The sequence below is a fragment of the Sapajus apella genome, unplaced genomic scaffold (genome assembly GCF_009761245.1).
Source record: "Sapajus apella isolate SASKATOON/1434 unplaced genomic scaffold, GSC_monkey_1.0 scaffold30, whole genome shotgun sequence".
NCBI classification, from domain to species: Eukaryota; Metazoa; Chordata; class Mammalia; order Primates; family Cebidae; genus Sapajus; species Sapajus apella.
Genome location: NW_022436970.1, coordinates 3,465,118 through 3,479,741, shown reverse-complemented (window position 1 = coordinate 3,479,741; position 14,624 = coordinate 3,465,118). Strand labels below are relative to the sequence as shown.

The 14,624-nt window shown below is 51.8% G+C and overlaps 1 protein-coding gene across 3 annotated transcripts in view; it reads right to left on the bottom strand.

Moving 5' to 3' along the window:
- Nucleotides 1–14,261, bottom strand: part of ONECUT2 (one cut homeobox 2) — a 54,689-nt gene extending 40,428 nt beyond the window's left edge. For 2 of the 3 annotated variants that reach the window (XR_004273564.1, XR_004273563.1), the window contains exon 1: nt 12,684–13,939. Coding sequence is in view for 1 of the 3 variants with exons in the window: in XM_032293575.1 (XP_032149466.1) it covers nt 12,684–13,911 (1,228 nt within the window). In the remaining 2 variants the exon portion in view is untranslated. Of the gene's footprint in view, nt 1–12,683 lie in introns of all 3 variants that reach the window. The other variant, XM_032293575.1, reaches the window with a different exon arrangement.
- Between the last annotated feature and the right edge of the window lie 363 nt (nt 14,262–14,624).

Here is a 14,624-nt window from a genome sequence, read left to right as displayed (position 1 = left end):
ACAGTGAGGATAACTTCCTGACTGGGGTGGGTTACCTTGGGGTACTAGAGCCAACTGGCAAAATGGGTCCCTAGTCTAGAGTCTAGCAATGATCATTTCACATCTCTTGCTCCACTAGTGATAATCTGAAGATCTGGATAAGACTCAATCCTACTTTGAGATTCCCTTTAGAATTAATACATGGTTACAACATTGTGATTTGGGAGGAAAATGACATTGATGAGAACTTGACATTGTGAAATTCTTCTCCTAAATGATGTGCAGGGGCTGATGATTCTTTTTCAGATGCTGTCTACAATAATTTAGGGAAATACAATGGGTAGAAATAGTGTCATATAAAAGAAACATATTTGTTAACTTATTCACAGATATTTATTGGCTGCCTTCTGTATGCTGTATCCAACCTCCTCTTCTGGATCTTAGTCTAATGGGCTGACACTGACAAGTCAGCACATGATACCTATCTATGTTCTAAATGCAAAGGGAGGGAGGAAATCCCAATTTAGGAGGACAGAGAATACTTCACAAAGGCAGGGACATTTATATGTATGGGAAGAATGGGATCCTGAGAAGGATTTGGTCTTCAACAGGAAGTCCATCTCTTCCTCTTCAGAAGAATGAAAGAAAGGACAAAAAGGGTTAGTTATTCAAAGTGAATAAAGAATTCAATCTTGTCCCCTGAACATGAACTGAAATGAACTCTAGTATACATTAGGAGGCAACTGCATTCCAGAAGAATTTTTCCTCTACATCTTTTAGATTTGGGCATCTATGGCACTAACTCAGAAGACCATCAATTTATCTTACTCCACATATTTTTCAGTATTTGGAGTCAAAACAGATAACAGAAAAGGTCTCGTTTATGTGACAGTTCTGTCAAAATATCTTTTTAAGAGCATACTGGGTTCACTACAAAGGAAATGCATTCAATACAAGTCCTTATAGAATTTAATGCCTCATTTTAATAAGATGCAGTGATGCATATAAAGTAGGCCAAAAAGGCTACACTTACTGTTGCCAAATCCGTGTTTTACTGGAAAAGGTTTTGAGAGTATCACCCAACAACTCCTGAGAAGGGTATGTCCGCAAATTCAAAGACCACAGCTGTAAGAAGCTTCTTTAGTAACTGCTTACCACGTGTGTTTAACATCCATTTTTAGACCTGTTCCTGCTCATTTTTAGAACAAAATTTGGGGTATCTGGACACACAGAATTTTTTTTTCAACATCAAATTTGAATGTTCTACCAGGTTTGTTTTGTTTTAGCCTGGATTTTCCCTCCTTTTACACAAGAGCCACTTGGATCTTAAATTGACACAGGGAAAAACAATCTCACTTATCATACCCTTGACTTTTAAAGGAGACATACTTCTCTGTTCCAATGCTCCTCCTCCCTGAGAACCACTTTAGCAATAAATTAGGTCTGAACTAAAGTTCTTTGAAATAAAGCAAAAATTTTATATTTGAATTAGCTTTGGGAAGTCAAGGCCATTTTACTCAAAACCCAAAGAAATATGAGTTATGCTCAATCATCAACCAAAAGGACCCATCTGCCTTTTTTCTCTGGAATAAAAACAGAAATAAAGCAGAGCAACTGATTGAAAAAGGCCAGAGTCAGGAGTCAGTGCCTACTGTCAGCTCTCACCCTGGCCGGTGCCATATGGCTGCTTGGAGGAAGTCAATCAACATCTCTGGCCCTTTGTAGGGTGTCAGGGGCAGAACAGTGGCAAGGTTTTTCTTAAAAAGTGCCTCATCACTAGGCTCTCAAGAAATCAAGTCCAGTTTCTAGATTTATTGAAGGTGGTGATGCTCCACAGTTTGGCTCTCCCTGTGACATTACTGCTGATATAATATGAGAATAGTGTTTAATGTAATGAAAGTCATGCTTTCCAAAATCAGGAGCATGCAACTGGGGAAACAAAGCATACATTTGTGTATACCTGGGGGTGGAGCGTGGGGCAGGCAGACAGTACTGCTTGAAAGGAAATCCTAAATCTAAAATATCCTGTTAAGTGTGGCAATCATGCCTGCAGAAGGCAGCAACATGGAGAAAAATAGTTCAACCCCCCGCCCCACAGCGGAGGTAATGCGCTTCCTCTTCAGAAGGAAAGAGTCTTTCAGCATCTTTTGTCTTCTTACCCAGACACCGCCTCCTCTTCCCTTTACAGTATTATCGCTGATTTCACACAGAGAACCGAAAAGCCACAGGGCTCCAGAGGAAAATATGAGGCCCTGCACTGGGGCGCTGAGTCCCACAGAGCTGGGGTCACTGGTCAACCTCTTTCCTGGATTTAACCTCGGAAGAGGGTCCATCTCCCTTGTGTAGGCTGAGGTGGAGACTCGCTCAGACAGCGGTCCTCCATGGCGCTGTTCGTGGTGCTGAAGCTCGTGCCGAGCCCGGAGGCAGCAACCCACCCACAGGCGCTCTGCTACCAGGGACTCCAGGCAGGGGTCCATGTGAAGCAAGTCTGGAAACAGCTGCTCCCTCAACAGAGCTGCAGCCAGCTCCACAGGCTAGCTCCAAGTTTAGCTCACTGGCTCACTTCTTTGCAATTGCAAAACGGCTGGTTCACTTTATCTCTTCCAGGGGATTTCACAAAGCCCTTGTGGAGTTTGCTGATTTGGCATATTTCTTTCTCCATGTCCTCCCTGTAGATGCTAATTCTCTCCCATCCTCTCTCCTTTGTACAATATTTTACCTTTGCAGAGCACCTTACAGTTGGCACAGCCCTCACTGGCACAATCAACTGAGCCATTTTTCTTCCACACATAACCATTCCTTTTCCCTCCCACAGCTATTTTTTGATTTCTTTGCTTCTCCTCCCCCAAATACAGTCTAACTAAGCAGGAGACTATTGCCTCAATGTGCAGGATGGGCAAATCACCTCACATATGACAGCAGAACTGTTGATTTCTTGGCAATGAATTAGAAGAGGCAGAGGTTAGCATTTCAAAGGACCAGAAAAAAAGCGCTTTAAGCTATTCCTAGGAAGATAACGTTTGTATGGGTGGTGATCTGGAGGGTGGGGAATGGGGACACAGATACTAGGAACAAAGTGAAGGAAGGGGCTTGGACCTTGTGGGAGGTGCAGGGCTTAGTGCAGTTAGAAGACTCCCGGCAGGTGGCACTCTAGTTCACCTGCCGGCAGTGGAAGCCTTGACTATGCTCCCACTCCAATTCAAACCTTCCTTCTGCCAAACAGCCCCCCAGCCAAGTTTGGAAATCTGTCTTCCGCCTGATCCAAGCACTTATCCGAACTATAGTCCTGCTAAAAGCACCATTTGCACAATTCTGTTTACTGTAATGCATAGTAATGAAGGGAACATAAATAGAAAATAGAGGGGCAGTGGGGGCATTTTGTGTGTATGTGTGATTGATGGTGCTCAGATCAAAACTGTTTAATCATCAAAACATGATACAGCAGTCGGGAAATGTAAACAAGTTGTGCAACTGCTTGCTTTAGTCAAAACCCTGGAAAGGGCCCAGAGGGCTGGCTCAAGCCCCTGGGAGGGCAGTGCCAGCAGGATGCGTCCCCACCCTTCCTTCCAGGGCAGAGCTGCTGAGCCTACAGACTGACTGGCGTGACCTTTGGCTTTTGCAGCACACAAGCAGTTGGGCCAGGGTTAATGGCACTTTGCAGGGAGCTCCAATTGAGTAAACAAAAAATGCTTTGCCCTGTCCTAATGGAGCACATTATTCTGAGGCCTAAGCCTTCATCCAGGCTCCTGCAGCTGCTCTGCAGGTCAGTGCTACCAATAAAGCAATTAGCCAATAAGAAAACTCTTCTTCCCCGAGGGGGACTCCAGGGTTTTGCTGCAGTTACTACGCTTTGCTTTGGTTTTTTAAACAAGTGATCCAAGTTGATCTGAGCCTCTCACATCAGACTCTAGGATGAAGACAGTGAAATTGTGTGTTTGCTGAGTGTGATGTTTTAAGGGACTGATCCCTTGTTCAACACACCCTGGAGAGCTCACTGCTTCCTGTTCAATTAACCTGAACCATAGCTGAACTCTGCCCTTTGAACTTGCTCAGCAGATAAATACATTAGCTCACCTACGGAATCATTAATATTTTTCAATCACATAAAACAAACATGAATGTCCAAAAACAACCCAAGAGATAGCCAATTAGGATAGCTCATGTACCACGTTGAAAAAAAAATCAGAAATGGATGTTATTTAGAGAGCAAAAAAAGGGTCAGGGAAGAAATGAAATGGATTGTGCTGATGGTTCTGGAGGCGAAGGAGACTTTCATTTTCAAATCTGCGAGTATGAGGGATACTGAGCAATACCTGGCAATTCCTATCCCATCCACTCTGCTCTACAACCAAAGTTCTACCCCCTGCTTCCCACTTTCAGCAGAACACAAAACTCCAAACCCTCTCTCTTTTTAAGTGACTTTGGTGTTTATGCTCATATACACAGTCCAAAATACTGCATTTCTGGGGACAATTCTTTTTCTGATTTGCTACAAATGAACCAAAATAATTGTGGAAACATCACTGCTTTTAAGTGAACTAGCTTAAATGAAGCAAACTAGTGGTTTGGAAATAATTTTATGTAGAAAATGATGTTCCTGAGACATTTTTACTCTAGGAATATAAACAGACTTTCTTTGGTCAAAAAAAAAAAAAGAAAAAAAAAGATACCAAATGCTTCTATTTTGTCTTTATCCCTGCATGTCATTTTAGAAGAATGAGAAAACATCCCCAACTGGGTCATTATACATTTCAGTTTGATTTAATTTCACTTCCCACAATTCTGCCTCTTTACCCCCCTCTCTTCCCACCCCTGCCTTTTCATTTCTGTTTGGTTTGGAGTGTGAGCTTAATGCCCAGCTATCCTAGATGAGAACACTTAAAGGAATATCACAAGCACGAAGGGTAAATCTATTGAACGAGGGTCTTTAACTATGTGGTTTCCTTAAAGGGAAAGGTTGGATCAATAGGATCAATATGAAAGGTTTCCCTGGCCCTGCATAAAAGGGTAAGGGCTTTTCTTTTCACTGGTTTAACTTTACTCTCTGACAAATGCAAATCAATGGATCTGTGTTTACAACAGATTCCCTAACAGACTCAACTTGGGCAAAGCCCAGAACCTCACCCTGGGGGGTGGGGACTCCAAGTTTGCTCCAAGGGGACACGCTAGGGCAGAGCTTCCTGCCCAGGGGCCCTGGGGTGTAGTGTGGAGCAAGCTGGCAATGGCTGCCAATCACCTTTAAAAGGAGGGGCTTGCTACCCATCCAGATCATGCTGGAACTGAAAGAGTTGCTGCTGCCTTTGGCCTCTCCAAATAGGGCAGAAAAATGAGCCATCAAACAGGTCCCTTCAAGGATGTCAATGCAACATAAGCAATAAAGCCCACATTCTAGAATTTGGTAAGTCAGTCAACCTACTTTCCTGTCCATAGTGATCTACGAGGCTAGCTGCACAGAGAAAACTGTAAATGAAATATCTACAATTGGAGCAGCACTAGTATTTGTGCTCTAGGAATGCTTCTTCTGCCCTTTCTTAAGTGGTAACTGGCTCTTCTTAGTAATAACAAGGCAAACCACTAACACTGTGGGTTCTTTTCCCCTTAATTTTACCTTTTCCTTTAAAAATGTGATGCTTTCCAGAGATTACACGACTTCAAGTCAATACCAGTTACAGAGAAATTATTTTTCTTCCTGAAGGAGAAAGTATATGTATATTTGATTACAAGAGCCAAAGTCCAATGCTGATTAAATTATGTTGGAGGTGTGCTTCCAACCCAAACAAAGTCTGCTTTCCACAGAAGAGAAATGGATCCTCAAATGGTGAAAGAGGCGCCAAGTGGAATGCAGAGCCTCCCTGCCCTCTGGGACAATTTGTGTGGGACAGTTTTTCATAATAAATGTCCATAGCTTCTAGGAATCCTTCTCCCGAAGTAAGGCTATCTCTATCTGCACAGTCCACAGCCTGCCTCCAAGTCTTGCCCATCTGCACCGCGTCAGGCATTAGATGCGCCTGGGTCACCCAATCCACTTCCCTGCCTCTTCCCCACCTGCCCCTACAAAAACCTGTGCACATTTTCAGTTATTACCTTGAATGAGACTGGGAAATCAAAAAGCCTTTCCCCCAAAGGCGCTGAGGTTGGTTAGGGAAAAAGCTTGGGTGATAAGATGGGATGACAAGGCCCCACAGGGTGAGTTAATCTGATCAAGCTCTGTACCTGACAGCATAAATCACCCAAGGGCTTCTTCATCATAGACTCTTCCCTCCAAAAATAGTTAACTCCCTGGAGGAAGTAACTTTTCCTAAGTCAGGAAAAACAAAAGTTCCTAAAAGGGTCGCAAGTCAGCACAGGGAGTCTAGATGAAGTTTAAGGCTCAGGGTGCCTCCAACTTCACCCTCCTCCCCAGGGCCCTTTATCCAGGCAATTATTTCTATTTATTCCCTCCTAATTTCCCTTCCTTTGGCAAGAGCCCAGAAACTAAATCTCTCTGCTTCTCCCTTGAGGTTTTCCTTCCTCCAGGGATCCCCCTCCACCCTTCACTTTTATGAAGACAGTTTCTGCTAACTGCAGCCACTAGCCGTAGAGTGTGGAGCCCAGGACTTTCTTCCTGAGGGTTCTTCAGTCCTGTTCCTCTGGTCTTCCTTTAAAAGAAGAGGGTGTCTAAAGGCCAGAAAACCTGGTGGGGAGGGTGTCTAAATGCCAGAAAACCTAGTGGGGAGGCTGTCTCCCACATCAAGGGGTAACCCTAAAATGAAGCCTTGGTTTGAAGACAGTAGGAGAGGCTGGCTCTTCTTCACACAGGGCTGAAGTCTGGCACTTGGGATGGTAAAACTGGACCAGGGTGCTGTTGCCTCAGGGTAGACCCGGCTCAAGAGGAGAGTGAAGCAGCTTCTGGTGCTTTGTGGAGACACAGAGAATCTGGGTAATTAGTTTATCCTTTGCCATTCACCAGGAATCCTGCCCAATCTTGGAATTCTAAGATGGGAGTGGGAGAGAGTCTATGATTCTACTCTCTCAAGGCCCACTCATCCCTCCCAGAGCCTAGGAGGACTGTGGGGAGGGAGCCAGTTGTCTGCTATACCAAAGGGAAACCACCTACTCACCTCACTTTACACCTCTGATTACCCAACTATCTTACTGTAGTTTGAAAGGGGCCAGTAGGGCACTTTCTGACTAGGAACCAAGGTGGCATTCCAAAGCTCCCTTCTTTAAGGAAAAACACTGGTGGGCAGATGAGGAGGAAATACCAGCCTACTCTGTGCCTCCACTCAAGGCAGAACAATGCACGATTTGCTTTCCCATCGCTCCTTTCCTTCCTCTTATTAATTACTGTTCTTGGAGAAGGAAGGAAAACACTGCTTTCCCTACAGATTGAGAGACCCTCTTGGAAAAGCTCAGCCTTCCACGATAGGAGGGATTAATAATTTCAAAAAAAAACACAAAAAACAAAAAACAGAACAATTAGTTCTCATCCCACCCCCACTTCAATCCCTGCTCCTTTTATTTTTTTCCATAAAATTCACCTTAGTGGTCCTTCTGGAAAAACAAGCCACCATTTGGCCAGGGAAGTGGTTGGCAGGGTGTGGTGGTATCCCCCACAAGCAGAAGGAAGAGCTTTAGAGTTCTTTCTTTTACCCGCGATGGGCCCGTGACCCAGGCCTCTGCTGAGGAGGTCCAGGGGGTGGAAAGGGGTGGAGCAGGAGTTCCCCACTCTGCTTCCCTTTTTTCCTGTCCCAGCCAAGGTAGGACACAAGATTCTTCTCCCTGGTAGACTCCACTAGCCCAGCGCAGAGCCTGCTATTCGGAGGGATGAAGCTCAGGATTTTGTTGCTAGGACCACGTTTAACTGTCCAACAAATTCATCTGCATAAAAAGTCTGCGCGTGAGACTTTTTAGTACGAGAACCGATGAGGATGGGAGGGGATCTGCAGCTAATTAAGCTCCGCCGTTAGCAGGCAGCTTTAGCCACGTCATTTTCAAACTTGGGCTTAGTCACGAGGGTTCAATGGCAATAGCCAAGCACTGGAGAGCTAGGCACCGGTCTGCGAATTGGCTAAGCGGACCAAGCCACCCAGAGGGACCACAGAAAGTGCAAGTAGCGGTGTGTGCCTGCAGGAATAGGAGGAGAGGGCGGGGAGCCCCTCGAGAGGAGAAAACCTCAGGGAAGTGGCTGGGGGCACGCAGGGGAGGAGCTGCGGTCAGACGCGAGAACGTGCGAGGAGCTGGCAAAGCAGCACGGCTGGAAAGCTCGCGGGGCCGGGTCGCTGGCGAGCGCTCTTCTGGGAAGAGCGTGCCGTTCGGCTTACTGGAAGCCCACCGGATCAAGTTCCAGATCAATGAAATCTGGGTCCACACGTTTACGTTATTGTTGCCAGCATTAATGCTCTTTTAATCTTCTAAACATTATCAGCATCGATCTCCCTCCATATACACATTTGTTTGAGAAAGTGACATAACCACACAGTGGAAAGCCTGGAATAAAAATAAATGCCCAGCCTCTCGCGACGAGGGCGCCTGGCTGCCTGGGCTGCAACTCCTGCTCAGGTTCACTCTCCTCCCTCCGGTCCCGCCTCCTCTGCCGCTCCCACCCAGCCTGCTGCGTGTTGGGAAGGTGTTCTCCCGGCACCCGGGACTTGATGAAGCAGAGACTGAGGCGAACTTTTCAATTATTCATCCAGGCAGCCAGCAAGCGAACATATCGTCTGTTCTGTACTGGCGCGGGTGGTGTTCAGCCTCTCCAGCTCGGATCTCTAACTAAACCGCCAGGAGACGTGGGCTGAACCCGGAGACCGAGCAGCTAGAGAGGAGGTGGGAGGTTGGGAGGTGGCGAGAGACTGTGCAAAGGGGTTCCGCTTTCTTCGGTCTGTGTCATCCAGGAACGTCCCCGGCGCAGCGGGAGACAAGTACGCACGTGGTGCCCCTAGCAAGAGCCGCTGCACACTGCCAGGGCTGTGTCCCCCCACTGCGGGCTTCAGGTGGCCCAGGCGACATCATGGTGGGTTGGCTAAGGGCCCTCAGCCGCCTGAACAGAACTGGCTTCAGACTAGCCGCTAGAGGCTTGCTGCCAGGAGTGGGCCGAGTGTCGGAGTACGGACCTCTATTGGGGGGTGTGGGGGGGGGGGCAGGCCGCTGGGGGATCCCAGCTCACTAGAGGCAGAAACCTCCGCAGGGAATCCAGCTCGGCGCTCCATTCGATTTTTGGGCATTGGAAGAAACCACGCCTGCCACGGAGGCCTCGTTTTTCCTCTATGGGACCCCTGTTCAAGTTCTAGCCTGGGTTCTCTCATTCCCTTCTTGCTTGTGTTTGTGCTTGGTTTAGGGGTCTCTGGGGCCCAACGCCGGAGAGTGTGCGCTCGAACCTGCGGGAATTTGTCCTGGTCGCCTCTTGTCAGGTTGATAAAAACCGCCCTGCGAGGGCTGGTCTTGGGGAACATCTGCGGAGGTCCGACCGGGCAGGGTAGCAACCACTTGCCGCCTAGCCGCCCTTTCCGAATGAATCCGTGCATTTGGAGTCAATTCGTCTGAAATCTAACGTTGGGGCAATCTGAGTTTCTCCGAAGTTTTCTCCCTTTCCCTTTCAAGTGTCACCCTTGGCTGTGACTACACAGGCAGGTTGGGAAGGAAGGACCCGCCTCTGTTGCGACGGGCAGTACCTCGCCTAAGGGTGAGCTTTGCCGGCGCTGGCCAAATCAGACCTCTTCATTCTCAACCCCCTAAACCCCAGACTGCTTGGCTCTTTGGCAGGACCGGGGGCGGGGCCAAAATGAAAGAGAAAGGGAACCTATAATCTATGAAGGAGAGAGGGAGGAAGAGAGAGGAAGAGAGAGAGAAAAAGAAAGAGGTGGTGGGGGGTGGGGGGGTTGGAACAGCACAAATTTGGGAGTCCAGCAGAGCCGCCTGCGGAGCTGCTGGGCTTGTTAAACCTCCGGGGGCCTACGGTGAGGGCCCCCCCCAGGCGTCCCGGCAGGGGATTCCAATCGATACTCCGGGCGGAGAAAGCCTCCGCTTTTCTTCTCCATTTGCTCCTGTCCCCTAGCGCTCCGAGCACATAATACCTACTTACCAGTCTCAGCTTCTGCGTCAGTGTCTGAAGAGACTGATCTACTGACCTCAAACTGAAAAGCCTCCTATGTAATAATAACCACTCAACACACTTGTAGTTGCTGATAAAATGGCCAGATAAAAAGGCTAAAGCTCTTGTCCCTTTTCAACCCAAGGTAATAAAACAGACACACATTTGAATGCTCGAGCAAAGCGGGGGTCCTCAGCAGGCCTTTCCTACTCTCTGGAGGAGGCATTGTGTCTCCCACGAAGGCGGCCTCAGCTCTCCTCTGCAGAAAATCTAGCGGCGTGGGCAGTGCTCTCCCGGATCTGCCCCTGGGGACTTGCACTCTGGGCGTGGGTGGGCTGAAGACCCCCGGGGATGCCACATGTTCTCATCTCAGCAATGCTTGGCGTCATTGTAAAAGCTGAAACTCGCTAATAGGCAAAGCATTACTTTGCACATCACTTTCAGATGTATATGGGCATAAGGCAGTGTTTTAAAAAAGCTGTGTTCTTTGCGCGACCGGCATGAGGGGGCGGCAGCGCTCTGAGATGAGCAGGAGTAGAATAGCTGTCATCCTGCCTTTAACTGTACCCCTAAGACCAGCTGCCAAGTTCCTTCTGGTTCCCGGTGCCCAAGAGGCTGGCGGGTGCTAAAACCCAGCGGAGAGGGCCTAGGACATTTGGGGAGGATCTGTGACAAAGGGTTACTACAATGTTAAGAACTAACAGTAAGCCTCCAGTTTATTTCTCACTGTTATTATTATTACTCTCCACTCGCTTTCTCTTGCCCCGAACCAACAGCAAATCAGAGAAAACTGTAGGAGAGGATGAAGAATAAACTAAAGAAGAACGATTTCATAGATTTCTAAATGCACTCAAAGTATCTGGAGTCTACTGATTTGGGGGAGGTTCTTTTCAGGAAAAGCTGGTTTTATTTACCTTCTTAGATTAACACTGAGGGGTGATTACGGACTGGGAATCGGAATCCACCAGGAGCCGGCAAAGGAAAATGCTGTCAGAGAGGAAACGCCCCCCTCCCCAAGCCGGGGTGAACCTGCTGCCAGTCACATTCCCCAGTCCTGTCGGACGTCAGTCGAGTGCACCCCACAAGCCAGGCTCAGCAGTGCGAGGAAAGCCCGGGGTATCAGGGGTGGAAACCTGAGCTCGCAGCTCCGGAAGCGAGCTGTGCGTAGCCAGCTCGGAACCACGCGCATCACAAGATCCACGCTATGCAAACAATCACCACCACGAATGGTTCCCCTAGATCGCCCGCCGATCCTGAAAGATACCCCCCTCCACCCGGTTCACGAGAAGCAGCTCACCCCGGCACGTGGTAGGGTATAGTGTGTCCTTCCCAGTGGGGGGCCTGGACATTTTTCTCCTCTGGGTCTGTAGCTGGCTCCTAGGGGCAGCGCAGTCACCACGCACACCGCGCGGGGTCCGTGCGCACAAAAGCGCGCAACTGCATGCCAGTCGCAGTACCTACTGCATCTCTCCCTCTAGCTCTCTCACTCGCCGCCCACATAGGAGGTTTCTGAGCTCCTAGAACAATAGAGGGCTGTACCTCGCGGCTCCGCCGCTAGAGGAGGCACAAAGAGCCGAGCCGGCTCCAGAACAATGTAACCCGCGCCTCTACCGGTCCCCTCCCGCGGGCAGCCAGCCCTCCCCTTGGCCGCCGTTTGCGCACAATCAGCGCCCGCTTAATGCAAAGGTGGATCCTGCCGCCCGCGCCCAGGATGCATTAACTAATCTGAATTTTTAATTTCTCAGTACCTCTTTCCTCAAGTGCCCAGGATCTCCCAGAGCCCCGGCAAATTCTGCCAAATCCCCGCAAACGCTGCGGGGCAAGGGCGGCGCGTGAGCAAGGCAAAGCGCTTTCCACCTCAGTCTTTTCTCCACTGTCCACCCAAAGCGGTGAATAGGACCGTCTCAACCTTACACCCCGCCCCTCGCCGTAGGTAGCGACACTGGAGCGGGCCCGAGCCCGTCAAGCCATGTCAGAAAGTCCCTACGCCAACGCCAAGACCAGAGTCGGGCTCCGGGAGCGCTGTTGTATCCCGGCCACCGGTTTCCCGCGCGGGCAAGGCTGTGCCTTCGGCCAATGACCAAATAAGTTTGTCTATATGGTGGGTGGGAGAGTAGAGTGCTCTTTTCCCTCTGCAAAGCAAAGCCTCTCAACTGCCTCTGCACAGGGAGAGTAGGCAGCCGGAAAATCGAAATGTGTTGCCTAAAAAAGACTTGAAGAGCACAGGGATTTGAATAAGGGCAGGTCCCGGTTTCCGTGAGTCTTGGAAAGACAGGGCTCCTAGAGGAAACCGCACACCCCCATCCCGCCTCCCCGTACATGGGAAGATGGGAAAGAGAGCAAAGGTTGGCACATTGAGAGGAGGGCGAATGAAATGGGGGGGGGGTGGGTATCGGTCAATGAAAGTTTAGGGACAAGAAGAGAATAAGGAAGGAAAAAAAAAGGAGAAGGGAAAGTAGGGGAAGAGCAGAAGAGAAAGAGGAAATGGAAGAAGAAATTAAAAGGAGAAGAAAGAGGAAGTGTGTGAGAAAGAGAAGGAAAGAATCATGAGAAGTGACTCGGCGCGCAGCCCTGGGCCACAAGCACCGGAAGCCCTCTCCCCCGCAGCCTGGCCCCTGGCTAGCCCCGGCCTTACCTGCCAGGCGTAAGGCGGACATGCGCTGGAACTCGGGCTCCTGCAGCCACTTCCACATCCTGCGGAAGGTCTCCCTGCCAGATTTGAGTTTACTCCACGGTTTTGGATTCCGGAGCAGGTCGGAGAGAGTCCCCTGAGACCGGCACAGCACCCTCTGCGCGAAGATCGCCTGCGGGATGCTGTAGCGCTTCAGCTCCGCGGTGATGCGCTGGGCCACCTCTTTGGTGTTGATCTCCTCCAGCTGGCCCGACGTAGCCACCTGCGAGCCCGATGAAGACGAGGGTGGCCGCTCGCGACTGGGCGCCAGCACCGGCCCGTGGGACTGAGTGTGGCCCGGGTGGTGTAGGCCGTTGAGGTGCGACATCATGGCCGCAGGCGGGGTTCCCAGGCCGCGGGACAGGTGTTGCTCACCGCGGGTCAGCATGGCAGTGTGGTGCGCGTCGAAGTTGGGACTGAGCATTTTGTCGTGGCCCGGCGGACCGTAGTTGGGTAGACTCTGCTGCGCGTTGTGGAGGCCGCCTAACCCGTTGCCCAGCGGCGTCGCGGCCAGCGGGGACAGGCTCTGGCTCATGCCGGGCATCTCCTTGTAGGGGCTGTAGAGGTTGTTCATGGCCGGCAGCCCGCGCTCGTCGCGCATGAGGGTGAAGCTGCCGCTGACGTTGCCGGACAGGCGCTGGTGGTGGTGATGGTGGTGGTGGTGCGGGTGGTGGTGCGGGTGCGGGTGGTGGAACTTGTCAGACACGGTGGAGATAGGTGGCAGCGGCTGGAGCGGCGTCAGCGTGGTGTAGGTGTTGCTCATGCCCATGCCAGGCGGGGACGAGTCGCAGGACATGCTCATGGCGTGGTGCAGCGGGATGGAGAGCTCCGGCCGGTAGTCGCCGCCGTCCAGGATCGAGGCCATGCTGGTGACCATGGCCGAGCGCGACGCCGCCGCCGCCGCCGCTGCCGCCGTGCCCAGCTCCTGGTGCGCCGTTGGCGGCGGCGGAGGGCCCCGCAGCGAGCCAGCGGCGCCGCGGCCCGCGTGGTGGGGGCTGGGGCTGGCCAGCAGCTCCTGCTCATGGCCCGGGCCCCCGCCGCCGCCCCCGCCGCCCCCGCCGCCGCCCCCGGCACTGCCGCCGCCGGCCGGCCCGTGCAAAGTGCCCAGACTTTCCATTGTCAGCTCCGGGTTCATGGCGCAGCCTTCTAGGTCTTTGGTGAGGCATCGATAGGCGGTGTAGGCAGCCTTCATTCAGTCCATCGGGGCCCGGGGGCGGCAGGGGCGGCGGGGGCGGCCGGCGGACGGGCAAACGCGCGTGGCGGGGCTCGGCCGCGGGAGCGGGGGCAGGCGCGGGAGTGCGGGGGTGCGTGGAGGGGAGCGCGCGTGCGGGTGTGCGCCCCGGGCTGCGGGCGGGCTCGCCCGGGGTGGGGGCGGGGTGGGGGCGGACAGGGCGTGCGTGTGAGAGAGGGGAGGGGACGGGGAGGGAGGGAGGGATCACCTGGCCCCGCCGCTCGGGCCGGCGCGCTGCCTCGCCATGTCCAAGCCCGCTCCGGCGCCGACGTCTTCTGTTTGGGTGAGCGGGAGCTGTCCAGAAGGGCTCTGCCGCTCGCCGGGGCAGCCAACCTACCCTCCCGGACCTGGGGCGGGGCCGCGCCCGACGGGCGCCACGCGCAGCCACTCCCAGGCCACGGCTGCCCCGGGGGGCGGGCCTTCTATGGGCAGCTGCCAATGGCTGTGGAGGGGGCGGGGCCGCACGTTTCACGTTTGGCTGACGGCTCGGTGCCTTTTTTCCTCCTTTGCTACTGGAATCAAACGTCAAGGAGAGGGAGGGAGGGGAAGGGGGGGCGCTGGGGAGAGGGAGGCTGGAGTGCGAGCGAGTTAGCGAGCGAGATGCGGTGAAAGAAGCCGCGCTGTGTGCCCCCCTGGGCAGCTGCGATCCAGGGGAAGGGGCATTGCTTCAATCG